The sequence below is a fragment of the Netta rufina genome (genome assembly GCF_964035555.1).
Source record: "Netta rufina genome assembly, chromosome: 1".
Classification (NCBI taxonomy): domain Eukaryota; kingdom Metazoa; phylum Chordata; class Aves; order Anseriformes; family Anatidae; genus Netta; species Netta rufina.
This window is the reverse complement of record NC_140123.1, coordinates 885,580-910,569: the sequence shown is the minus strand read 5'-3', so window position 1 is coordinate 910,569 and position 24,990 is coordinate 885,580. Positions and strand designations below refer to the sequence as shown.

The window sequence follows — 24,990 nt, the reverse complement described above, 5'->3', positions numbered from 1 at the left end:
GGGGAGGGGCGGGGGCACCGGCAGGGGGCGGGGGGGGCACCGATGGGGCGGGGAGAGGGGGGGGGCGGGGCGGGGGGAGGGGTTGGTGGGGGGGGTGGGGGAGGGAGGGGCGAAGTAGGGGGGGAGGTAACGAGGGGGGGGGGAAGGGGGGGTGGGGCGGGAAAGGGAGGGGTGGGGAGAGGAGGAGGGCGGATCGGAACGGATCGGAGCGGATCGGCACGGATCAGAGGAGTTTGGCACGGTTCAGCACGGTTCAGAGGAGTTTGGCACAGTTTGGCGCAGATTGGCACGGTTCGGCACAGTTCAGCATGGTTCAGAACTGATTAGCATGGTTTGGCACAGTTTGGCATGGTTCGGCACGGTTTGGTGCAGATCAGCACGGTTCAGCACAGTTTGGCACAGTTCGGCACGGTTCAGCACGGTTCAGAACAGTTTGGCACAGTTTGGCATGGTTCAGCAGGGTTTGGTGCAGATCGGCACGGCTCGGCACGGTTCAGAACAGCTTAGCACGGTTTGGCGAAGTTCAGCACGGTTCAGAAGTGTTTAGCACGGTTCAGAAAAGTTTGGCACGGTTCAGCACGGTTCAGAGGAGTTTGGCACAGTTTGGCGCAGATTGGCACGGTTCGGCACAGTTCAGCATGGTTCAGAACTGATTAGCATGGTTTGGCACACACAGTTCGGCACGGTTCAGAATGATTCAGAACAGCTTAGCACGGTTCGGCATGATCCAGCATGATTCAGCACTGTTTAGCACAGTTCAAAACTGTTTAGCACGGTTCAGAGCAGTTTGGCACAGTTTGGCATGGTTCAGCACAGTTTGGTGCAGATCAGCATGGCTCAGCACGGTTCAGAACGGTTCAGAGCAGTTTGGCACGGTTCAGAACAGTTTGGCACAGTTTGGCATGGTTCAGCACAGTTTGGTGCAGATCGGCACGGTTCAGCACGGTTCAGAACAGTTTAGCACAGTTTGGCGAAGTTCAGCATGATTCAGAAGTGTTTAGCATGGTTCAGAACAGTTTGGCACGGTTCAGCACAGTTCAGAGGAGTTTGGCACAGTTTGGCGCAGATTGGCACGGTTCGGCACAGTTCAGCATGGTTCAGAACTGATTAGCATGGTTTGGCACAGTTTGGCATGGTTCGGCACGGTTTGGTGCAGATCAGCACGGTTCAGCACAGTTTGGCACAGTTCGGCACGGTTCAGCACGGTTCAGAACAGTTTGGCACAGTTTGGCATGGTTTGGCACAGTTTGGCGCAGATTGGCAAGGTTCGGCACAGTTCAGCATGGTTCAGAACGATTCAGAACAGTTTAGCACGGTTCGGCATGGTCCAGCATGATTCAGCACTGTTCAGCACAGTTCAGAACTGTTTAGCACGGTTCAGAGCAGTTTGGCACAGTTTGGCATGGTTCAGCACGGTTTGGTGCAGATTGGCACGGTTCGGCACGGTTCAGAACAGTTTAGCACGGTTCGGCATGGTCCAGCATGATTCAGCACTGTTTAGCACAGCTCAGAACTGTGTAGCACACTGCAGCACAGTCTGGCACGGTTCAGGACAGTTTGCACGGTTTAACATGGTTCAGCATGGTTCAGAACAATTCAGAACGGTTCGGCACGGTTCGGCACAGTTCAACACGGTTCAGAACAGTTTGGCACGGTTTGGCACGGTTTGGCACAGTTCAGCACAATTCAGCACAGTTCAGAAGATTCAGAACCGTTTAGCACAGTTTGGCACAATTTGGCACAGTTCAGCATGGTTCAGAACGATTCAGAATAATTTAGCATGGTTCGGCACGGTTCAGAACAGTTTGGCATGGTTCGGCACAGTTTGGCATGGCTCAGCATGGTTCACCACAGTTCAGCACCGCTCAGCACGGCACGGTCTGGCACAGCACAGCACCGTGCAGGATGGCCCAGCACGGTTCAGCACAGCTCAGCACGGTTCAGAACAGTTTGGCACGGTTTGGCACAGATCGGCATGGTTCAGCACACTTCAGCACCACTCACCATGGCACGGTCCGGCACATCACAGCACTGTGCAGGATGGCTCGGCACAGCTCGGCACAGTTCAGCACAATTCAGAACAGTTTAGCACGGTTCAGCACGGTTCAGAACTCTTTGGCACGGTTCAGCACGGTTCAGAATTGTTTGGCACAATTTGGCACGGTTTGGCACGGCTCGGCCCTGCCCGCCCCGTGGGGCCCCGCGTGCCGCTGTCCCCGCCTGCTGGGGGCTGCGTCGGCCCCTGCCCCCTGGCACGGGGGGAGCGCCCCATGGGGACCCCCGGGCCAAAGTGGGGGACCCCAGGGAGACAGCCTGGGGCAGAGGGCACGGGGGGGACATGGGGGGGACATGGGGTGGGACATGGGGACGTGGGGGGGACATTGGGGACGTGGGAGGGCCACGGGGGGGACACTGGGACATGGGGGGGACAAGGGGGGGACACTGGGACATGGGGGTGACATTGGGACGTGGGGGGGACATTGGGGACATGGGGGTGACATGGGGTGGGACATGGGGACATGAGGTGTAACATTGGGGACATGGGGGTGACATTGGGGTCATGGGGTGTGGCACTGGGGGGCGTGGGGGTGACATGGGGGTGTCACTGGAGATGTGGGGGTGACATGGGGACGAGGGCTGTGACAGTGGGGACATGGGGGTGACACGGGGGGGCATGTGGGGTGTGACAGTGGGACATGAGGGGTGACATGGGGACGTGGGGAGGACATGGGGTGTGACACTGGGGACATCGGGGGGACATGGGGGTGACATTGGGATATGGGGTGGGGACATGGGGACGGGGGGTGACACTGGGCGACATGGGGAGTGACATTGGGGATGTGGGGGTGACATTGGGGACATGGGGGGACATCGAGGGTGACATTGAGGATATGGGGGTGACATTGGGGACATGGGGGGGCATTGGGAGTGACATTGGGGATATGGGGCTGATATGGGGGCATGGGTATATTGGGGGGGACATGGGGTGTGACACTGGGGGACGTGGGGAGTGACAGTGGGGACATGGGGGTGACACGGGGGTGGACACGGGTCACCCTGACCCCACAGGGCGCATGGAGAGGGCGAGCACCGCTGCCCCCACACCCCCACACCCCCATTACCCCCCCCAAACCCCCAAAAACCCCCACTGAGCCCTTCTGTGCGCACCGCCTTTATTCCCAACCTCTCCAAAACGCACCCCACAAACCCCACAAACCCCCCCAAAAATTAACAAATCACCCCCCTCTCCCAACCCCCCCACACCCCTTGGACACACTGTGGGGGGGGGACACCCCCACAACCCCACACACCCCATTACCCCCCCCCAATCGCCCCCCAAAAACCCCCACTGATCCCTTCTGTGCGCACCGCCTTTATTCCCAACCTCTCCAAAACGCACCGCGCCACCACCCCACAAACCCCATAAACCTCCCCAAAAATTAACAAATCACCCCCCTCTCCCAACCCCCCCACACCCCTTGGACGCACTGCTTGAAGGGGGACACCCCCACACCCCCCATCACCCCCCCAAACCCCCCAAAAAACCCCACTGAGCCCTTCTGTGCGCACCGCCTTTATTCCCAACCTCTCCAAAACGCACCACCCCACAAACCCCACAAACCCCCCCAAAAATCAACCAATCACCCCCAGAACAACACAGGGGGGGCCACCAGCAGGCCCAGGAGCAGCAGCAGGGTGGCGGGGGGGCGCGGGGCGGGGGGCGCGGGCGGCGTAGAAGCGAGCCACCTCCACGTTGGGGTTGCCCAGCACGGGGTCGAACCAGAGCTGGATGCAGCGGCCGCTGCCGCGCCGCGCGGGGCTGTAGCGGTAGGAGTGCGACCAGACCTCCTCGCACAGCGCGGCCGCCGTGGGGAAGACGTACTTGAACTTCTGGCACATGGCGCCCCGCGGGCACTGGTTGGTGCCTGGGGGGGGGTTAGGGGGGGTTACAGGGGGGTTTGGGGTCATACAGGGGGAGATGGGGGCGGTTTGGGTCATGGCGGGTGTTGGTGGAGAGATGTACTGGAACTTCTGGCACATGGCGCCCCGCGGGCACTGGTTGGTGGCTGGGGGGGTTAGGGGGGGTTATGGGGTGGTTATGGGGGGTTATAGGGGGGTTATGGAGGGGTTTGGGGTCATACAAGGGGAGTTGGGGGAGGTTTGGGGTCATGGCGGGTGTTGGTGGAGAGGCACTGGTTGGTGCCTGGGGGGGTTAGGGGGGTTAGGGAGGGTTATAGGGGGGGGTTGGGGGATTATAGGGGGGTTATGGGGGGTTATATGGGGGTTGTGGGGGGTTATGGGGGGGGTTACGGGGGGGTTACAGGGGGGTTTGGGGTCATACAAGGGGAGTTGGGGGAGGTTTGGGGTCATGGCGGGTGGTGGTGGAGAGGTGGACGTGAAGGGGGGGGGGAGTGGGGGTGTGGGGGGGTGTGGGGGGTGCACAGGGGGACAGTGACCACCCCGCTGGCACCCACCCCAAAGCCCCAAGGGGACCCCAGCCCCATGGGAAACCCTAGACACACAGGGGATGCCCAATCCTACAGGGAGCCCAGCACCTTGGGGACACCCAACCCCATAGGGACCCCCAGCCCCATGGGGACCCCCAATCCCACAGGGACCCCCAGCCCCAAAGGGACCCCCAGTCCCACAGGGACCCTCAGCCCCTTGGGGACCCCCAGTCCCACAGGGGATGCCCAACCCTACAGGGACCCCCAACCCCACAAGGACCCCCAGCCCCAAAGGGACTCCTGGCCATATGGGGACCCCCAACCCCATAGGGACCTCCAACCCCACAAAGACCCCCAGCCCCAAAGGGAACCCAGCCCCATGTGGACCCCAACCACACAGGGACCCCCAACCCCATGAGGAGCGCAGCCCCAAAGGGACCCCCAGCCCCCACAGAGACCCCCAACCCCATAGGGACACCCACCCCATAAGGACCCCCAGCCCCACAGGGACTCCTGGCCATATGGGGATCCCCAACCCCAAAGGGACCCCAACCCCACAGGGACTCCCGGCCATATGGAGACCCCCGACCCCAAAAGGACCCCCCAACCCCATGGTGTCCCCCAACCCCACAGCGACCCCAGCCCCACTCCCAACCCCCAGCACGATCCCCAGCCCCACCACCCGGATCCAAGGGAACACCCCAGGCACTGAGGAATCCAGACCCCACCGGCGACCCCCGCTGACCCCGCTGACCCCGCTGACCCCCGCTGACCCCGCTGACCCCGCTGACCCCACTGACCCGAGGTCCAGTTCCAGCCCTTGTGCCAGTTGACCTTGCAGGTGAGGGCGTCCTGGCAGTCCTCCCACCACTGCTCGCAGTCCTCGCGGCACAGCGGCACGTGCAGGATGCGCTCCCGGCGCCAGCTCGAGTCCGTCTGCGGGGCCGGGGCTGAGCGTGCCAAACCCGGACCCCCCCGAAACCCCTCTCCCCAAAACCCCCCTCCCCAAATCCCCCCGGATCCTCCAAATCTCCCCTTTTCCCCCAAATCTCCCCTTTTCCACCCCGGCGCCTGCTCGAGTCCATCTGCAGGACCAGGGGCTGAGCGCATCAACCCCAGAACCCCCCCAAAAGCCCACTCCCCAAATCCCCCCTTTTCCCCCGCATCCCCCCTTTTCCCCCAAATGCCCCCGCATCCCCCAAATCCCCCCTTTTCCCCCAAATCCCCCCTTTTCCCCCAAATCTCCTGTTTTCCACCCCGGCGCCTGCTCGAGTCCGTCTGCAGGACCTGGGGCTGAGCGCATCAACCCCAGAACCCCCCAAAAGCCCACTCCCCAAATCCCCCCGCATCCCCCGCATCCCCCCGCATCCCCCAAATGCCCCCTTTTCCACCCCAAATCCCCCCATTTCCCCCAAACCCCCCATTTCCCCCAACCCCCCCCATTTCCCCCAAATCCCCCATTTTCCCCCAAACCCCCCCATTTCCCCCAAATCCCCCAAATCCCCCCATTTCCCCCATTTCCCCCAAATCCCCCAAATCCCCCAACCCCCCCCATTTCCCCCAAATCCCCCCTTTTCCCCCAAACCCCCCATTTCCCCCAAATCCCCCAACCCCCCCCCTTTCCCCCAAACCCCCCATTTCCCCCAAACCCCCCATTTCCCCCAAATCCCCCAAATCCCCCAACCCCCCCCATTTCCCCCAAACCCCCACATTTCCCCCAACCCCCCCCCCATTTCCCCCAACCCCCCCATTTCCCCCAACCCCCCCCATTCCCCCCAAACCCCCCACCTGCACGATCCACGGCCCCAGGTTGGGCGAGCACTCGTAGAGGCAGGTGTCCTGGATGAAGTGGCGCTTGCAGCGGGGGGGCATGGCCCCGCAGTGGTCCCAGTTGAAGTTGTAGAGGTAGGACTGGTCCCGGTGCGCCTCCTCACTGGTGTTGGCCGTGCAGCACGCGTTGTCCTTCCACAGCACGCACTGCGGGGTGGGGGGGGTCAGCACCCACCGGGGGGGGCACCCAGGGGGCACCGAGGGGGGACAGGAGGGCACTGAGGGGGTCTGGGAGGGTACTGGGGGGGTCCGGGATGGCACCAAGGGGGTCCAGGTTGGCACCGAGGGGGCACCGAGGGTACCAAGGGGATCCAGGAGGGTACTGAGGGGGGTCCAGGATGGCACTGGGGGGGCACTGAGGGTATTGAGGGGGTCCGGGGTGGCACCAGTGGGATCTGGGAGGGTACTGGGGGGGTCTGGGATGGCACCGAGGGGACACTGAGGGTACCGAGGGGGTCTGGGGTGGCACCAAGAGGGTCCAGGAGGGCACCAAGGAGGGCACCAAGGGTACCAAGGGGGTCCAGGAGGGCACCAAGGGGGTCTGGGAGGGCACAAAGGGGGCACTGAGGGTACCAAGGGGGTCCGGGGTGGCACCAATGGGATCTGGGATGGCACCGAGGGGGTCCAGAAGGGCACCAAGGGGACACCAAGGGTACCAAGGGGGGCCGGGATGGCACAAAGGGGGCACTGAGGATGCTGAGGGGGTCCGGGAGGGCACTGGGGGGGGTCCAGGATGGCACCAAGGGGGCACTGAGGGTACCAAGGGGGTCTGGGGTGGCACTGGTGGAACCTGGGAGGGTACTGGGGGGGTCCAGGATGGCACTGAGGGGGTCCAGGATAGCACAAAGGGGGCACCAAAGGTAGTGGGGGGGTCTGGGTTGGCACCACGGGGGTACCGAGAGTACCAAGGGGGTCCAGGAGGGCACCAAGGGGGCACTGAGGATGCTGAGGGGGTCTGGGAGGGTACCAAGGGGGTCCAAGATGACACAAGGAGGGTCTGGGATGGCACTGAGGGGGTACCAAGGGTATCAAGGGGGCCCAGGGGGGTACCAGGGGGGTCTGGGATTGCACCAAGAGGGTCCAGGAGGGCACCAAGGGGGGTCCAGGATGGCACAGAGGGGGCACCAAGGGTACTGAGGGGGTCCAGGAAGGTACCAAGGGGGGCCAGGATGGCACCGAGGGGGTCCGAGAGTGCACCGAGGGGGCACCAAGGGGGTCCAGGGTGGCACCGGGGGAGTTCAGGAGGGTACCAAGGGGGGCCAGGGTGACACCACGGGGGCACCAAGGGTACCGAGGGGCTCCGGGATGGCACCGGGGGGCTCTGGGGTGGCACCGAGGGGGTCTAGGATGGCACTGGGGGGGGTCCGTGGGGGCACCGTGGGGGCACTGTGGGGGGGGGTGCCGAGCTCACCTGGCCGTAGAGGAGCCCCTCGGGGCCGGGGCTGCTCTTGTGGTGCGTGGCGTCCATGCAGATGTTGAGCAGCGAGTCCTGCGCCCACGCCAGCGCCAGCAGCGCCAGCAGGGCCCAGGGGGGCACCATCACCATGGGGGGGGGGGACACCGGGGACACCCACCGGGGACACCACCGGGGACACCACCGGGGACACCACCGGGGACACCGGGACGGCAGCGGGGCGATGTCCCTGTCCCCACGGCCCCGCTGCGGGGACAAAGTCCCCGAGCCGCACGTGGTGGCACGGCACGACCCTTGGCCACGGGTTGGTGCCAGGCACGGGGGGGGAGTGGGAAGGATTTGCCCCCCCCCCCCCCCCTCCGCCCTGTGACCTCCTTTGACCCCTCCCGGCACGGCGGTGACCCCGGTGACCCCGCGGCCCCGTTGGGGTGTGGTGGTGGCAGGGCGGTGGCATTGGGGGTGGGGGGGTATTGGGGTGGGGGGGGGTACTGGGGTGTGGGGGGGTCTTGAGGTCCCTGGGGAGGGGTCCTGAGAGCCCTGGGGGGGTCCTGGTGTGTGTAGGGGGGGTCCAGGGAGCCCCAAGGGGGTCCTGGTGCCTGGGGGGGGCTTCCAAGAGCCCTGAGGGGGGGTCACAGTGGCTGGGGGGTTCCTGGTGCGTCAGGGAGGGGGGGTCCCAAGAGCCCGGGGGGGGTCCTGGTGTCTGGGGTGGGGGTCCCAAGAGACGGGGGGGGACACCTGTTGTGCATGGGGGGGGGCCAAGAGCCCTGGGGGGGTTCTGGTGCCTGGGGGGGGTCCCAAGTGCCCGGGGGGGGGGTCCTGGTGTGTGTAGGGGGGGTCCCAAAAGCCCTGGGGGGGTCCCGAGAGCCACATGGGGGGTCCCAGTGCCTGGGGGGGGGGGTCCTGGTGCCTGGGGGGGGTCCGCAGAGCCCCGGGGGGGGTCCTGGTGTGTATGTGGGGGGCTCCCAAGAGCCCCAGGGGGTCCCAGTGCCTGTGGGGGGGGGTCCCGAGAGCCCCGGGGGGGTCCTGGTGCCTGGGGGGGGGTCCCAATGTGTGTGGGGGGTCCCAAGAGCCCCAGAGGGGGTCCCAGTTCCCGGGGGGGTCCCGTTTTGGGGGGGTCCCCCCGCCCCCCGCCCTCCCCCGGTGCTGTCCCCCCCGCGCCACGCGGCTCCCCGCGCTCCAGCTGTCAATCACGGCTTGGCCACGCCCCCTAGAGCCTAGACCACGCCCCCTGTGTACAGGCCGCGCCCCCTGAGTGCAGGCCACGCCCCCCTCCCTCCTTCTGCGTCCCGTGGGCGTGGCCTCGCGGCGCTCCCCCCTCCCCGCGCGATGGCGGGCGGCGCTCTGCGCATGCGCCGCACCGGGACACGCCCCCCCTCACCTCCCCGTATACACAGAAGTGCTTCCGGGTCGGGGCGGCATTTCCGGGCGGGCGGCGGGCCGGGCAGGGCGGCGCCATGTCGACGCTGTTCCCGTCGCTGCTGCCGCGCCTGACGGAGCCGCTGTGGTTCAACCTGGACCGGCCCTGCGGGGACGAGGGCGAGCTGCAGCAGCAGGAGCAGCAGCACCAGGCCTGGGTGCGGGGCTGGGGCCGGGGGGCGGCCCGCCCAGACCCCCTGTGGCGGCCGGGGCCTGCTCGGGGGGTGCCCAGGCCCAGGAGCAGAGGCCCCGGGCCCAGCCTGGAGCCCGGGAGGTGCCCTCTGGGCCCCAGGCAGCACTGCTGTGCCGGGCGGGTGCCCAGAGAGGGGCTGGGGGCTCCTCCGCGGGGGCTCCAGCAGCCGCCGGGGCCTGCAGGGGCAGAGCGGTGCCGAAACGGGGCTGCTTAATTAGCCAGTCGTTAATTAACCCCCCCCCCAGAGGGCGGGTGGCTGTTGTACTGGTGCCCTGCGAGTGCCCCGTGCTGCCAGTGCGGTGCCACGGCCCACGGGAATGAGGGGGGAGACACCGTTAAATTGATTAAAACAAAGCAAGTGACTCGGTGATTAAATTACCCCAGCCAAATTAAGTCACTTTACTCAGCTTAAAAGCAACAAAACACCTGGGAGATGTTCAGTGTCCCGCTGCCTCCGAGGCGCTGGGTGTTTTAATTGAGCTCTAATTACCCCCAGCAGCTGTGCCCGTCCTGCCCAGCAGAGGCCTCGTTAGGGGCAGACTGATTCCATCCCTCGATGCCAGCAGGGTGCAGGGACACCCCCAGCCAGCCCAGTCCCCCTGTGCTGGGCTGAGCACCGCGTCCAGGGGATGTGTCCCCAGTAGCCTCGTGGCTTCTGTGACAGCTTTAGGCTGCCCCCAGCTGCCCGGTCCCTTCCTGGGTCACTTTCTGGGGACATTTCTGGGGACAGGGGCTGTGGGGGCGCCTTGCTTTGTGTGTGTTTCGTGGTGGGGGTCTCCCTCCCTCACACTGACCCCCCCTCTTCTCCCTCACCAGCTGCAGAGCATCGCAGAGAAGGACAACAACCTGGTGCCCATCGGGAAGCCGGCCTCTGAGGTGGGTGCAGCCGTGCCACGGGGCCGTTGTCACCCCACGGGGGGGTGCAGCGGGAGCCTGGGGTGGGTTTGGGGTGATTGCAGAGGGGGCTGGGCTGTTGGATGCCCCGCTGTGACGGGTGGGGGGCTGTGGGGTGTGGTGGGACGCGGCACCGCAGCGCCCTGAGCGCCGGGACACCCGCAGCACTACGACGAGGAGGAGGAGGAGGACGATGAGGATGATGAGGACAGCGAGGAGGACTCCGAGGACGATGAGGACATGCAGGATATGGATGAGATGAACGACTACAACGAGTCCCCTGACGACGGGGAGATCAACGAGGTGAGTGGCCCTAAATCCCACCCAGCCCCCCCCCCCCGTGCCCAGGCTGTCCCCAGCTCCTGGGGACAGTCTGGGCCCGGCCTCAGCACCCTCAGAGGAAGGATTCCTCCCCGCTGCTCTGCTTGTCCCGGGGAGCAGCTGCCCGTGTCCCCACCCTGCCCCCAATTCCTGCCTCATTCTGCCCGTGTGTGTGCCCCACGTCCACCCCTTCCCTCCCCAGGTGGACATGGAGGGGGCCGAGCAGGATCAAGACCAGTGGATGATCTGAAACCACCGCGTCCCGACCGACCTGGAGAGACTTGGGGGGGGGCAGCTCCTGCCCCACTGCCCACCCTGGGGCTGGGGGCTGCTCCTGCTCCTGCTGCATCCCACAGGGGGCCGGGCACGGAGCCCCCCGGCGGGGCTGAGGACCCCGGTGGCACCGACGGGCACACAGCACCACTCACAGCAGGGTGGGGGCACCAGAGCAACGCAGCACTTTTGTAATAAACACTTTTTTTTTTTAGGAAACAGACCCAAATCTGCTTCGGGTGCTCGCGACCCCTCCCTACCTGTGCTCTCCCCCCTTCCTGCAGCCCCAGGGCCCTCCCCGGTGCTGTCTCAACGCGGGCCGAGGTAACGCAGCTCGGCCACGCCGTCGGGGATGGCGGGGCAGTACTCCAGGCTGGCTCGGTGCACCCGGCAGCGGTAGCGGCCGCAGCTCCGGGCGTACTGCAGGAAACGCGGCGCCCCGGGGAAGACCACGTTGTCGGCCAGCACCGTGGCCCCCTCGGCCAGCAGCCCGTGCTCCTCCAGCAGCCGCAGGTCCCGCAGGTAGCAGCGCTTCCAGTGGTCCATGAAGACGAAATCGGCTCGCTGCAGCCCGTGCCGCTCCCGCAGCCGCGGGATCACCTCGGCCGAGGGGCCCACGATCAGCTCCACCTGCACGAGGAGAGGGTGAGGAAGGACCCTCGGCTTCCTCGCCAGCCCCCGTGGCGCTGGGGGTTCCCCCCACCCTGCTGCTCACCTTCTCCTCGTCGAAGCCGGCCAGGCGGATCACCTTCTCGGCCACGGCGGCGTGCCGGGGGTCGGGCTCCACGGTGTAGAGGCGGGCGCCGGGGGGCATGGCGGCGGCCATCAGCACGGTGCCGTAGCCACAGTAGGTGCCCAGCTCCAGCACGGTGCGTGGCGCCCGCTCGCACAGCAGCCGCTCCAGCAGCTGGCCTGGCACGGCACGGCGTGGCACTCAGAGCCCCCTGTGCCGGTGGGGGGCTCGCCGTGGCTCTGCCCAAAGTGCCACGGCTCGGCGGGCAGGGCCACGGCTTTGAAATGGCACCGTGGCTGTGCTGGCAGTGCCACGGCTGTGCCAAACGTGCCGTGGCTTTGAAATGGCACCGTGGCTTTGCGGGCAGTGCCGCGGCTGTGCCACAATGCCGTGGCTTTGAAATGGCACTTTTGGCACAGCTGCGGTGCTACGGCTGTGCCAAATGTGCCGTGGCTTTGAAATAGTGCCACGGGTGTGCTAATACTGCCATGGCTTTGAAATAGCACCGTGGCTGTGCCGAAAGTGCCACGGCTGTGCCAAACGTGCTGTGGCTTTGAAATAGTGCCGTGGTTACGTGGGCAGTGCCATGGCTGTGCCAATGGTGCCACGGCTTTGAAAGAGCACTGTGGCTGTGCCAGCAGTGCCACAGCTGTGCCAAAAGTGCCACAGCTGTGCCAAACATGCCGTGGCTCTGAAATAGTGCCGTGGCTATGCCGGCAGTGCCATGGCTGTGCCAATGGTGCCACAGCTCTCCCATAACACCATGGTTGTGCCAAAAGTGCCACAGCTGTGCCAAATGTGCTGTGGCTCTGGAATTGTGCCACAGTTGTGCCAGCAGTGCCACAGCTTTGCAATAGCACCGTGGCTGTGCCAGAAGTGCCATGGCTGTGCCAAACGTGCCGTGGCTTTGAAATAGCGTCAGGGTTGTGCTGGCTGTGCCACAGCTGCCAGCACAACCCCAGCTTGGCTGGCAGTGCCACGGCTGTGCCCACGTTGCCACGGCTTTGAAAGAGCACCGTGGCTGTGCCAAAAGTGCCACGGCTGTGCCGACCATGCTGTGGCTTTGAAATAGTGCCACGGCTCTGCCAGCAATGCTGTGGCTGTGCCAAAAGTGCCACGGCTGTGCCAAACGTGCCGTGGCTTTAAAATACTGCCACAATTGTGTCAGCAGTGCCCTGCTTGTGTTTGCAGCACCGTGGCTTTGCCACAAGCACCACAGCTGTGCCAAATATTCTGTGGCCCTGAAATAGGGGCCAGGGCTGTGCCAGCAGTGCCACGGCTTTGAAATAGCCCCGTGGCTGTGCCAGAAGTGCCGTGGCTATGCCAAATGTGCCGTGGCTGTGTCAACAGTGCCACAACCCTTGTGGCAGCGCCGTGGTCGTGCCAGATGTGCCAAAACCACTCTAACAACACCGTGACCGTGCCACCACCACCCCGGCCACCCTCTCCCGCTCACCTTTGACGGGCCCCACGCAGCTGAGGTGCTCGCAGCGCTGGCTCCAGCGGTCGAAGGTGCTCAGGACGTGGCGGGGGTCTCCGGGGACGGCGTTGGCCAGCAGGTACTGGAAGGCGCGCTGCTCGCGGGGCACCCCGCTCAGGCGGTCCCGCAGCCAGCCCAGCAGCACCGCGCGCAGCAGCAGCGCCAGGAGGTGCCGGTAGCGCAGCAGCAGCGTCAGCAGCAGGGGCACGAAGGCCAGGGCCAGCACCGCGGACACCATGGCCTGGGGAGAGGGGTGGGCGATGGGCAGCAGCTCTGTCCCCAAACCAGTTGGGGTTTGGGAATGCCCTGGTGTGGTTTTGGGATCTCCTGGCGTGGTTTTGGGACCTCCAGGTGTGGGTTTGGGACCTCCTGGTGTGGCCTGGTGTGGGTTTGGGACCTCCTGGTGTGGGTTTGGGACCCCCTGGTGTGGGTTTGGGACCCCCTGGTGTGGTTTTGAGATCCCCTGGTGTGTTTTTGGGACCCCCTGGTGTGGTTTTGGGACCTCCTGGTGTGGTTTCGGGCCCCCCTGGTGTGGTTTCGGGCCCCCCTGGTGTGGTTTTGGGGCCTCTTGGTGTGGTTTTGGGATCTATTGGTGTGTTTTTGGGGTCTCCAGGTTTGGTTTTGGGATTCCCCTGGTGTGGGTATGGGATCTCCTGATGTGGCCTGGTGTGGTTTTGGGATCCCCCTGGTGTGGTTTTGGGATCCCCCTGGTGTGGTTTTGGGATCCCCTGGTGTGGTTTTGGGACCTGCTGGTGTGGTTTTGGGACCCCTAGTGTGGTTTTGGGATCTCCTTGTGTGGTTTATAGGACCCCCTGGTGTGGGTTTGGGACCCCCTGGTGTGGGTTTGGGACCCCCTGGTGTGGGTTTGGGACCCCCTGGTGTGGGTTTGGGATCTCCTGGTGTGGTTTTGGGATCTACAGGAGTGGTTTTGGGCCCTCCAGGTGTGGTTTTGGGATCCCCCTGGTGTGGGTATGGGATCTCCTGATGTGGCCTGGTGTGGTTTTGGGATCCCCCAGAGTGGTTTTGGGACCTCCTGGTGTGGTTTTGGGACCCCTAGTGTGGTTTTGGGATCTCTTTGTGTGGTTTATAGGACCTCCTGGTGTGGTTTTGGGACCCCCCCAGCGTGGTTTTGGGATCCCCCTGGTGTGGGTTTGGGACCCCCTGGTGTGGGTTTGGGATCTCCTGGTGTGGGTTTGGGATCTACGGGAGTGGTTTTGGGCCCTCCAGGTTTGGTTTTGGGATCCCCCTGGTGTGGGTATGGGATCTCCTGATGTGGCCTGGTGTGGTTTTGGGATCCCCCAGAGTGGTTTTGGGGTTTCCTGGTGTGGTTTTGGGGTTTCCTGGTGTGGGTTTGGGCCCTCCTGGTGTGGGTTTGGGATCTTCTGGTGTGGGTTTGGGGTTTCCTGGTGTGGTTTTGGGACCCCCTGGTGTGGGTTTGGGATCCCCCAGAGTGGTTTTGGGACCTCCTGGTGTGGTTTTGGGACCCCTAGTGTGGTTTTGGGATCTCCTTGTGTGGTTTTGGGATCTCCTGGAGTGGTTTTGGGACCCCCTGGTGTGGGTTTGGAACCCCCTGGTGTGTTTTTGGGATCCCCTGGTGTGTTTTTGGGACCCCCTGGTGTGGTTTTGGGACCCCCTGGTGTGGTTTTGGGATCCCCTGGAGTGGTTTTGGGATCTCCTGGAGTGGTTTTGGGATCCCCTGGTGTGGATTTGGGATCCCCCCCAGCGTGGTTTTGGGATCCCCTGGTGTGGGTTTGGGACCCCCTGGTGTTGGTTTGGGACCTCTTGGTGTGGTTTTGGGCCCCCCCGGTGTGGTTTTGGGATCTCCTGGAGTGGTTTTGGGATCTATTGGTGTGGTTTTGGGCCCTCCAGGTGTGGGTTTGGGACCCCCTAGTGTGGGTTTGGGATCTCCTGGTGTGGGCTTGGGATCTCCAGGTGTGGGTTTGGGATCTCCAGGAGTGGGTTTGGGACCTCCTGGTGTGGTTTTGGGATCGCCTGGTGTGGGTTTGGGACCCCCTAGTGTGGTTTTAGGAACTCCTGATATGGTTTTGGGACCCCCTGGTGTGGTTTTGGGATCTCCTGGTGTGGTTTTGGGACCCCCCCAGCGTGGTTTTGGGATCTCCTGGAGTGGTTTTGGGATCCCCTGGTGTGGATTTGGGATCCCCCCCAGCGTGGTTTTGGGACCCCCAGGTGTGGTTTTGGGCCCCCCTGGTGTGGTTTTGGGATCCCCCTGATGTATTTTTGGGAACCCCTGGTGTGGTTTTGGGACCCCCCTCGGGGCATGTGGGGTGCACCCCGGGGTGCTCGGGTCTTGGGGGGGGTCTCCAAGGGCTGGAGGGGACGGACAGATGGACAGACAGACAGCAGCTCTGCTGACCCTCTGCACCCCAAAACCTGCACCCCAAAACCAGCACCCCGTATGGCTGCGTGGACAGACACGGGTTCTGCTGCCCCTACACCCCAAAACCTGCACCCCACAGTGCACACCCCACACCCTGCAACATGCAGCCCCCCCCCAGTACCCCACAGCCCCCACACACACCCCACAGCCCCCTCCGTGTCCCCTCACCCCCTGTACCCAACCTGGGGACCCTTGGGGACTCCCCCAACCCCACACCCCACAGCCCCTCCATGCCCCCTGCCCCTCACCCCCTGACCCCATGCCCAACTCGGGGGCTCTCAGGGCTCCCCCAGCCCCAAAGCTGGACCCTACAACCCCCTCTATGTTCCCACCTCACCCCCCGCCCCCTGTACCCAACATGGGGGCTCTTGGGGCTCCCCCAGCCCCAACCCTGGACCCCACAGCCCCCTCTGTGCCCCCCAACCCTGTACCCAACTCGGGGACTCTCTGGGGACTCCCCCAGCCCCAACTGCACACCCCACAGCCCCCTCCATGCACCCCACAGCCCCTCCATGCACCCTGCCCCTCGCCCCCCAACCCTGTACCCAAAACAGGGACTCTCAGGGGCTCCCCCAGCCCCAACCCCACACCCCTCAGCCCCCTCCGTGCCCCCCAACCCTGTACCCAACTCGTGGTCTCCTGGGGACTCCCCCAGCCCCAACCCCACACCCCACAGCCCCCTCCGTGCCCCCCAACCCTGTACCCAACTCAGGGACCCTTTGGGACTCCCCTAACCCCAACCCTGGACCCCACAGCCCCCTCCATGCACCCCATGGCCCCTCCATTCCCCCCGCCCCTTGCCCCCTGCCCCTGTACCCAAAACAGGGACTCTGAGGGGCTCCCCCAGCCCCAACCCCACACCCCACAACCCCCTCCACACACCCCACAGCCCCCTCCGTGTCCCCTGCCCCTCACCCCCCAACCCTGTACCCATCATGGGGGCTCTTGGGGCTCCCCCAGCCCCAACCCCGGACCCCACAGCCCCCTCCATGCCCCCACAGCCCCTCCATACCCCTTACCCCTCATCCCCCAACCCTGGACCCAAAACAGGGACCCTCAGGGGCTCCCCCAGCCCCAACCCCACACCCCACAGCCCCCTCCATGCCCCCTGACCCCATACCCAACTCAGGGACCCTTTGGGACTCCTCTAACCCCAACCCTGGACCCCACAACCCCCTCTATGCCCCCTGCCTCCCCCCCCGACCCTGTACCCAACTCGGGGTCTTCTGGGGGCTCCCCTAACCCCAACCCTGGACCCCACAACCCCCTCCATGCCCCCCACAGCCCCCTCCATGCCCCCCACCTCACCCCCTGCCCCCAATACCCAACCCGGGGGCTCCCCCAGCCCCAACCCCGCACCCCTCATCCCCATCCGTGCCCCCTGCCCCTATACCCAGCTCGGGGGGCTCCCACCTGTCCCGGCGCTCAGAGCGTCCCCGAGCCCCCAATGTCCCCCCCCCGTGCTCTGCTCCCCACTCAATTATTGATGCCGTCGCCTCGCCGCAGCGGCTCCGGTTACGGTTACGGGGCCCAGCGGGGACGGGGGACTGGGTTATGGGGTGGGGGGGGCTGGGGGGGCTGGGCTGGGGGCTGCGGGGTGGGCGCTGGGACCGGGATCCCAGTGCTGGGGCTGGGGGCACCGGGGCTGGGGCTGGGGGGCTGCGGGCACGGGGTGGGGGATGGATTCTGGGGGATGGATGTTGGGTTTTGGGGGTGGGTGCAGGTTTTGGGGGATGGATGTGGGATTTTGGGGGATGGACACCGGATTTTGGGGAGTGGACATCGAATTTTGAGGGAATGGACACTGGATTTTGGGGGATGGGTGCTGAATTTGGGGGATGGACGCTGGATTTAGGGGGGATGGATGCTGGATTTTGGGGGTGGGTGCTGGATTTTCGGAGATGGACACTGGATTTTTGGGTTGGATACTGGATTTTGGGGATGGATGATGGGTTTTGGGGATAGGTGCTGGATTTTGGGGAGTGGGCGTTGGATTTTGGGGATGGACACCGGATTTGGGAGGATGGATGCTGAATTTGGGAGATGGACGCTGGATTTGGGGGGGATGGACAGTGGATTTTGGGAGCAGATGCAGGTTTTGGGGGATGGACATTGGATTTTGGGGGTGGGTGCTGGATTTTGGGGATGGACAAGGGATTTTGGGGGAAGGACGCTGGATTTTGGGGACAGACACTGGACATTGGGGCCACCAGCGCCCCGGGTGTCTGCGCCCACCCCTCCTGGATGTGCCCTGCCCCAATCCGGGGTTGTTTAACCCCAAAAATCGCAGGGCAGCAGCCCACCCCCTGCCCCCATGTCAGGGCAGGCAGGACCCCCCCTGCAGCCCCCCCCCCCAAAGAGCAGGAGGTGGCCACGGGGGGGGCCTGGGGGGGGAGTACTGGGGGGTACTGGGGGCAATGGGGGGTATGGGGAGCAGTGGGGGGCACTGGGGGAGCTGGGGATACTGGGAACACTGGGGGCATTGAGAGAACTGGAGACAATTGGGAGAACTGGGAGTACTGGGGCAAAGGGAGAGGTGGGGGCAATGGGGCACTGGGGGAACTGGGAGCACTGGGAGCAGCGGGGCTACTGGGAGGAACTGGGGCACTGGGATGGGAGCACTGGGGTCACTGGGAGCACTGGGATGGGGTCACTGGGAACGCTGGGAGCATTGGGAGCACTGGGATGGGGTCACTGGGGTCACTGGGGTCACTGGGAGCACTGGGCTGGGAGCCCTGGGGTCACTGGTGTCACTGGTGCCCGGTAGCCCCGCCCCCCGCGCTCGAGGCCCCGCCCCCACCCCGCCCCCACGTGACCGAGCCCTCACGCGCCCACCCCCCCCATCCGCGAGGGGGCGTGTCCACCTCCCTTTCCCTGATTGGCTGCCCCTCACGTGACCCCCCCCACCGCCCCGCGCCTGGGCGGGGAGCGGCTCCCTCTCCCCCTCTCCCCATTGGCTCCCAACAGCCCACGTGACGGCGGGGCGGAATGCTGGGTCACGGGACCGGAAGCGGCGGCGGCAGTGGCGGCGGCGGGCGGGGCGCGGGCGGCCGGGCCCTGCTGCGGCTCGCCATGGGCTGCTGCTACAGCAGCGAGGCCGAGGCCTCCGACCAGGTGCGGGGGGGGGGCCCTCGGGGCACCGGGAGGGACCGGGGGGAGGCCGGGGCCGGGCCCGAGCCCCCCGAACGCCCCTCAGCGGCTCCCGGGGCCCCGCCCGTGAGGTCTGGGCCTGTTGCGGGGGGGGTGCAGGCCCCGGCTGCGCCCCCAGGCCCCCGGTGCAGGCCCCAACCAGGCCGCGGGGCCCCCCCGGTGTCCCCTCGGTGCCCCCCGGTGCTCGCCGCCCCCGTCCCGGTTGGGTTTGCCCCCCCCCCGGTCACCGCCCCCCACCCCCCGTCCTCGCTTTGCTTCCCCCGTTGTTATTTTGGCCCCCCCCGGGGGCCTGGAGCCGCTGCCCTGCCTGTGGGGGGGCTGCAGCCCCCCCGGTCCTGCTGGCAGCCCCCCGGTACCGGCCCCCCCCCGGGGTGCTGGAGGGAGCTGGAGGTGCCTGGGGGCCTCGGCAGGGTTTGGGCAGAGCGAAACGGGAGCTGGGGGCTGCTGGGGCTGATTTTCATCCTTCTCCCCCCCCACCCCGTTGCTTTTTCCCCCAGGAAGAGGAGACGAAGCGGCTGCTGGAGCCGGCGGCCAGCCCCCCCAGCAAGGTGCTGAACGGCGCGGAGCAGAGCTACCACAGCCTGCCGGCAGCGCGCACCGACGAGCAGGCCATGCTGTCCTCCATCCTCGCCAAAACCGCCATGTAAGCCCCGAGCCGTGGCGCTGCGGGGGCTGGCTGCACGGCTCGGGGGGGGCCAGAGCCGAGGGGGAGCCCCCGGAGCTGCTCCTACAACGGGATCCGTAGGGGTCAGCCTGGAGTGAGCCAGCAGGGCCAGGGAGGTGCTCGTCCCCCTGGGCTCTGCTCTGCTGAGGCCGCCCCTCGAGTGCTGGGTTCAGCTTTGGGCCCCTCACTGCCAGAAGGACATCGAGGCCCTGGAGCGTGGCCAGGGAAGGGCTGCGAAGCTGGGGAAGGGCCTGGGACACAAGTCCTGTGAGGAGGGGCCGGTCCCTTATCTCAGTGATAGGGCGCGAGGCAGCGCCCTCAGGTTCCTCCAGGGGAGGTTTGGGCTGGGTGAGAGGAAGAATTTCTGGTACCCAGGCCCTGGGAGGGGCAGCCCGGGGGTGCCCCCATCCCTGGAGGCGTTGAGGAGCAGCGGGGACATGGCTTAGGACTTGGTGACAGGCAGTGGGGGCACCCCCAGCCCCTCTGGGCAGCCTGGGCCAGGCCCTCAGCGCCCTCAGCGGGCAGAATTTCTTCCCAATTTCTTCCCAATTTCTTCCCAATTTCTTCCCGAAGCCTCCCCCCTGCCAGGCTTCAGCCTCTGCCCCTCGTCCTGCCTCAGTGGCTCCTCCAGCCCCAGCTCTGCTGGCTCAGGAGCTGTGTGTCCCCCCCCCGGTCCCAGGGGGTGCTGCCGGCACCTGGGGGGCACCTGGGGGGGGGCTCGGGGCGAGCCCTCGCTGTCTCCTGTCCCTGCAGCAACATCATCGACGTGTCGGCAGCGGACTCACAGGGGATGGAGCAGCACGAGTACATGGACAGGGCCAGGCAGTACAGGTGAGACCCTGCCCCGTGCCCCCGGGGGGGAGGCTGGAAGCCCCTCGGGGTGCTGGTGGCCTCGTCCTTTTTGGGGGGGGGGTTTCTGTGAGCCCCTCCCCGCCCGCAGCACGCGCCTGGCCATGCTGAGCACCAACCTGACGCACTGGAAGAAGCTCCCGCTGCTGCCCTCGCTGACCAACCAGCCCCACCAGGTGCTCGCCAGCGACCCCGTGCCCTTCGCAGACCTGCAGCAGGTGAGGGGGCGAGGGGGGGAGACCCCCCCCCCGGGTGGGTGCGGGTCCTGAGGTGGCAGCTTCACGGTGTGGCCGTGCTGGTGGCAGCTGGGGGCCACCTCCGGCTGGACTGGGTTGGCACCAGGACATTGGTCCCCTCGCCGGGAGCCCTGTGGCCATACAGACCCCGCTCCCAGCCCCACAGCTCCCAGCGACCCGTCCCGTGCACCCCGCTCCTGGGGGGGCAGCGGGGATGGGGCCGCCTCCTCCATCTCTTCATTTTTTCCCCTTCTCCATCTCTTCATTTCTTTTCCATCTCTCCTTTTTTTCCCCCTTTTTCCACCTCTCCCCATTTTTTTCCCTTTTCCATCTCTCTCCCTTTATATTTCCCTTTTCCATCTCTCCCCATTTCTTTCCCATTTATTTCCCTTTTCCTTCTCTCCCCATTTTCCCCTTCTCCATCTCTCCCTTTTTTTCCCTTTCCATCTGTCTCCCTTTATTTTTCCCTTTTCCATCTCTCCCCATTTCTTTTTCCCTCCTCCATCTCTCCCCCTTTTTTCCCCTATTCCATCTCTCCCCCTTTCTTTATCCCTTTTCCATCTCTCCCTTTATTTTTCCCTTTTCCATCTCTCCCACTTCTTTCCTATTTTTTCCCTTTTCCACCTTTCCCCATTTTTTCCCTTTTCCATCTCTCCCCATTTCTTTTTCCCTTCTCCATCTCTCCCCATTTTTTTCCCTTCTCCATCTGTCTCCCTTTATTTTTCCCTTTTCCATCTCTCCCCATTTTTCCCTCCTCCATCTCTCTCCCTTTTTTCCCCTTTTCCATTTCTCCCTTTTTTCCCCTTCTCCATCTGTCCCCATTTCTTTTTCCCTCCTCCATCTCCCTCCATTTTTTCCCTTTTCCATCTCTCTCCATTTCTTTCCCTTTCTTTCCCCCCCCCAACCCCCCAATTTTCCCCCGGTGCCCCCTCTCCCCCCAGGTGTCCCGGATAGCCGCCTACGCCTTCAGCGCGCTCTCTCAGATCCGCGTGGATGCGAAAGAAGAACTGGTTGTACAGTTTGGCATCCCCTGAGCCCGCCCCGCGACACCACCGCTCCACCGCCTGGGGGTTTGGGTTTTTTGGTTTGGTTTTCCCTCTTTTTGGCTTTATTTCCTCCCCCCGCGGCACCTCGCCCCGACAGACCTTGTACAGACGCCCGGTTCCGACCGATCACCGCCACCCCCAAGGCTTCATCCCCGCTGTTTGGGGGGTCAGTGGGGAGGGGGCTGCGTCCCCCCACGGCCCCACTGCACCCCGAGGCCCACGGCGGGGGTCCCGGTGCCGGGGGGGGGCCGTGGTGCCGCTCCTGCTGGGGAGGGTGGGCTGCAGCCGGGCTCCTGCAGGTCCCGGTGGCTTCAGCCCCCCCCCTCCCTCATTTTTACATGTTTGGGTCTCGGTTTTGTTTTTTAATTATTATTCTCTCGCCACCGTAGATAAACACCTTCACCCAGGGCTGCCTCCTCTCTTCTCTGCCCCGTGCCGGAGCTGGGGGCGCGTGGCAGGGGGGGGCTGGGGCCGTGCCCCCTGCGTTTTGTGCCTCTTTTTTTTCCCTCTCCATCCTCCTGCTGGTTTCCCTTCGCCCCCCCCCCCATGTGCTCTGCTTTTGGGGTTTGCTCTGCGCCTCCGCCCCGCCCAGTGCTCCCAGTTGGCAGCACCAGTCCCCCACTGGGGCTCCCACCCCTCCCCGCACCACTGCTCGGGTGGGGGCTGCTGGTTTTCTCCAAACGCCCTCGTACTCAGAGTCACCACAGCACTGCGGGGGGGGGGCAAAAAAATGTATTGGGGTCACAAATGGGGTCTGGAGGGGGGGGCACATCCCTGCGGGTGGCTCCAGGAGGCCGCGAGGCTCCGGAGGTGCCCCCCCAGTTTCGGGGTGAGCACAACGCCGCGGTGCTGGGCTCCTGGGGGTGGAAAGGGGGGGGCTGCAATGCCTGCAGCCCCCTCCCCACCTTATTCCCAGCTCACGGGGGAGCCCCCCTGCCCCGGGGCCGGCTGCGTGCGGCCGCCTCGCCGCGCTCCTGCCGGGTGACAGCGCTGAAATCCAGGCGGCGCAGCCAGGGCAGCAGGGCCAGCATGTAACGCCTGCGGGCAGGGGGGGCTCAGTGGGATGGCTGTATGGATCGGGGGGGGGGTCCCGGCCCTATTTGCAGCCCCCCCAGCCCGTTACCTGTATCCCTGCTCCTCCTCCATGGGGTTCCCGTGCAGCGTCAGGCGGCGCAGTGCCCGCAGTGCCCGCAGTTTGTCCACCTCGTCCAGGCGCCCGACGTTGTTCCCGTGCAGGCTCAGGCTCTGCAGCCCCTGCAGCGTGCCCAGCACCTTCCCCAAAATATGGGGTGGGGGGGTAAAAAGGGGTCAGGATCTGCCCCCACGACCCCCCCCCGGGGGGTTTTCCCGTCCCCACGCACCGGGTCGATGGCGGTCAGGCGGTTGAAGGAGAGGTCGAGCCAGCGCAGCTGCGTGGGGGCTGCCAGCAGGCGCTGTAGGGTGGGGGGCAGCCCCCACAGATCCCCCAGCCCCACATAGGCCAGGCGCAGCCCTCGGCTGGGGGAGGGGCGGCCTGCGGGGTGGAGATCTGGGGGTGTGGGGTGAGGGGGGGGTGAGGGGGTGCCCCCTGCCCATACACACGCCTCTGCCCCTACCCGTGCCTGTACCCATATCCCTGCCCCTACCCGTACCCATATTGGGGTATGTGTCCATATATCCACACCCCTGCCTGTCCCCGTACCCATTCCCCATACCCGTATCCATATACTTACCCCTTCCCCTGCCTGTACCCATACCTGTACCCCTACCCCTGCCCATACCTGCACTTGTACCCATACCTGTACCCATACACATACCCCCGTACCCATACCCGTACCTATACCCCTGCCCCTACCCGTATGTGTACCCATACCCCTGCCTGTACCTTTACCCATACCCATGCCCCTTCCCCTGCCTGTACCCATACCCCTGTCTGTTCCCCTTCCCATACCCGTACCCCTTCCCCTGCCCATACTCACGTCTGTACACGTGCCTGTACCTATACCCGTACCCAATACCTGCACCATACCCGTCTGTACCCGTACCTGTACCCATAGCCCTTCCTGTACCCATAGTCCTGTCTGTGCGTGTGCCTGTACCCCTGTACCCAGTACCTGTATCTGTACCCACACCCCATGTCTGTACCCATACCCATACCCCTGCCTGTACCCATACTTCTACCCTTACCCCGTTCCTATACCTGTACCCATACCCAGCTGTACCCCTGCCCCTACCCATACCCATATCTGTACCCCTACCCGTACCCACACCCCTTCCCATACCCGTACCCAGTACCCGTCCCATACCCCTGTCAGTACCCACACCCGTCCCTATACCCGTCCCCCTTCCCGCCCCCCCACCCACCGTCCAGGGACTGCAGGGGCTGGAAGGAGAAGTCCAGGGGGGGCGTGAGCTCGGGGGGCAGCGGGGGGCACGGCATGGCTGTGGGGACCCCAACCGGGCAGCTGTGGGGCACACGGGGGGGTCACTGCACCCCGAATCTCCCCCCTGTCCCCAACACCCCCCCCCCCCATAGCTCACAGCCCCCTGGCAGCCCCTGCTCCTGCCCCATGGATGGCCGTGTACCCCAAGGGACCCCCCCTGGGCCCCCAAGTGTCCCCTTGAGACCCCATAGGAGCCCGCCCCACAACCCTATGCGTGTCCTCGTTACCCAAACTTGTCCCCCCATGACCCCACATGTGTCCCTGGTACCCCAAACATGTCCCCACATGACCCCATGCGTGTCCATATATCCCCCCATGCACCAAAAGACCCCCATGATGCCACGTGTGTCCCCATGCCCCCAACATGTCCCCCCACGACCCCACAAGTCTCCCAGTGCCTCCCCGTGCCTCAGAAGTCTCCCAATGTCCCTGTGCCCCCCCCCCCCGGTGCCCCAAACTTGTCCCCAATGTCCCCACGCGTGTCCCCATGCCCCCCCATGCTCCAAAAGACCCCCCCATGACCCCACGCGTCTCCCCGTGCCCCCCCCCCAGTGCACCAAACAGGTCCCCAATGGCCCCACGCGTTTCCCCATATCCCCCCCGTGCCCCAAAAGACCCCTCATGACCCTATGCGTGTCCCCCTGCCCCCTCCAGTGCCCCAAACATGTCCCCCCACGACCCCACGCATGTCCCAGTGCCGCACCCCAGTGTCCCAAACTTGTCCCCCAATGACCCCACGTGTGTCCCCGTGCCCCCCCCATGCCCCAAAAGACCCCCCCACGACCCCATGTGTGTCCCTGTGCCCCCCCCCCGTGCCCCAAAAGTCTCCCAATGTCCCCATGTGCGCCCCTGTGCCCCCCTCTGGTGCCCCAAACTTGTCCCCCCACGACCCCATGCGTGCCCCCGTGCCCCCCCATACCCCCAAAGCCCCCCCTATGCCCCACGTGTGCCCCCCCCGGTGCCCCAAAAGACCCCCCACGACCCCACGCATGTCCCCGTGCCCCCCCCGGTGCCCCAAACTTGTCCCCCCATGACCCCATGCATGTCCCTAGTGCCCCCCCCGTGCCCCAAACATGTCCCCAGTAACCCCACGCGTGTCCCCATGCCCCCCCGGTGCCCCAAAAGACCCCCCCACGACCCCACGAGTGTCCCCAGTACCCCAAACTTGTCCCCCCACGACCCCACGCGTGTCCCAGTGCCCCCCCCGTGCCCCCAAAAATCT

At 65.2% G+C, this 24,990-nt stretch overlaps 5 protein-coding genes across 10 annotated transcripts; 2 read left to right on the top strand and 3 right to left on the bottom strand.

Moving 5' to 3' along the window:
- Window positions 1-3,633: 3,633 nt before the first annotated feature.
- On the bottom strand, window positions 3,634-7,818 carry LOC311221166 (folate receptor gamma-like; the record flags this gene model as incomplete). Its single annotated transcript, XM_084304989.1, has 4 exons — window positions 3,634-3,926; window positions 5,249-5,384; window positions 6,237-6,425; window positions 7,690-7,818. The coding sequence occupies 4 exons, from the start codon at window positions 7,816-7,818 to the stop codon at window positions 3,634-3,636; spliced, it is 747 nt and encodes a 248-aa protein (XP_084161115.1).
- Window positions 3,726-21,753, top strand: LAMTOR1 (late endosomal/lysosomal adaptor, MAPK and MTOR activator 1). Of its 2 annotated transcripts, XM_084284468.1 has the most exons (6): window positions 3,726-3,732; window positions 18,448-18,514; window positions 19,048-19,193; window positions 19,968-20,045; window positions 20,155-20,281; window positions 21,241-21,753. In XM_084284468.1, the coding sequence occupies exons 2-6, from the start codon at window positions 18,473-18,475 to the stop codon at window positions 21,331-21,333; spliced, it is 486 nt and encodes a 161-aa protein (XP_084140594.1). In that variant the 5' UTR covers window positions 3,726-3,732; window positions 18,448-18,472; the 3' UTR covers window positions 21,334-21,753. The 2 variants fall into 2 exon arrangements, with proteins under 2 accessions (XP_084140594.1, XP_084140593.1); XM_084284467.1 differs by lacking the exon at window positions 3,726-3,732 and having other exon boundaries at window positions 18,404-18,514.
- Window positions 3,778-11,012, top strand: ANAPC15 (anaphase promoting complex subunit 15). Of its 5 annotated transcripts, none has more exons than XM_084284486.1 (7): window positions 3,778-3,918; window positions 5,110-5,289; window positions 6,258-6,353; window positions 9,087-9,266; window positions 10,118-10,177; window positions 10,361-10,498; window positions 10,719-11,012. In XM_084284486.1, the coding sequence occupies exons 4-7, from the start codon at window positions 9,147-9,149 to the stop codon at window positions 10,764-10,766; spliced, it is 366 nt and encodes a 121-aa protein (XP_084140612.1). In that variant the 5' UTR covers window positions 3,778-3,918; window positions 5,110-5,289; window positions 6,258-6,353; window positions 9,087-9,146; the 3' UTR covers window positions 10,767-11,012. The 5 variants fall into 5 exon arrangements, with proteins under 5 accessions (XP_084140612.1, XP_084140615.1, XP_084140613.1 ...); XM_084284489.1 differs by having other exon boundaries at window positions 3,796-3,918; window positions 5,122-5,289; XM_084284487.1 differs by having other exon boundaries at window positions 3,834-3,918; window positions 5,082-5,289.
- LOC311217851 (transmembrane O-methyltransferase homolog) lies at window positions 11,099-13,240 on the bottom strand (the record flags this gene model as incomplete). The annotated part of the gene is made up of 3 exons (XM_084300205.1): window positions 11,099-11,419; window positions 11,505-11,701; window positions 12,979-13,240. 3 exons carry the CDS (start codon window positions 13,238-13,240, stop codon window positions 11,099-11,101), a joined length of 780 nt encoding a protein of 259 aa, XP_084156331.1.
- A 316-nt stretch (window positions 21,754-22,069) lies between the features above and the next one.
- Window positions 22,070-23,764, bottom strand: LRRC51 (leucine rich repeat containing 51; the record flags this gene model as incomplete). The annotated part of the gene is made up of 4 exons (XM_084304797.1): window positions 22,070-22,383; window positions 22,469-22,617; window positions 22,707-22,873; window positions 23,689-23,764. The coding sequence occupies 4 exons, from the start codon at window positions 23,762-23,764 to the stop codon at window positions 22,263-22,265; spliced, it is 513 nt and encodes a 170-aa protein (XP_084160923.1). The 3' UTR covers window positions 22,070-22,262.
- Between the last annotated feature and the right edge of the window lie 1,226 nt (window positions 23,765-24,990).

What these genes read in the sequence shown, in the direction of transcription:
- ANAPC15 (XM_084284486.1), top strand. Translation starts at nt 9,147, where the DNA reads ATGTCGACGCTGTTCCCGTCGCTGCTGCCGCGCCTGACGGAGCCGCTG. An exon ending in AGCAGCAGCACCAGGCCTGG is followed by an intron (nt 9,267 to 10,117) that starts GTGCGGGGCTGG and finishes CTCCCTCACCAG; the next exon opens with CTGCAGAGCATCGCAGAGAA. An exon ending in TCGGGAAGCCGGCCTCTGAG is followed by an intron (nt 10,178 to 10,360) that starts GTGGGTGCAGCC and finishes GGACACCCGCAG; the next exon opens with CACTACGACGAGGAGGAGGA.
- LAMTOR1 (XM_084284468.1), top strand. Translation starts at nt 18,473, where the DNA reads ATGGGCTGCTGCTACAGCAGCGAGGCCGAGGCCTCCGACCAG. An exon ending in GACAGGGCCAGGCAGTACAG is followed by an intron (nt 20,046 to 20,154) that starts GTGAGACCCTGC and finishes CCCCGCCCGCAG; the next exon opens with CACGCGCCTGGCCATGCTGA. An exon ending in CCTTCGCAGACCTGCAGCAG is followed by an intron (nt 20,282 to 21,240) that starts GTGAGGGGGCGA and finishes CTCTCCCCCCAG; the next exon opens with GTGTCCCGGATAGCCGCCTA.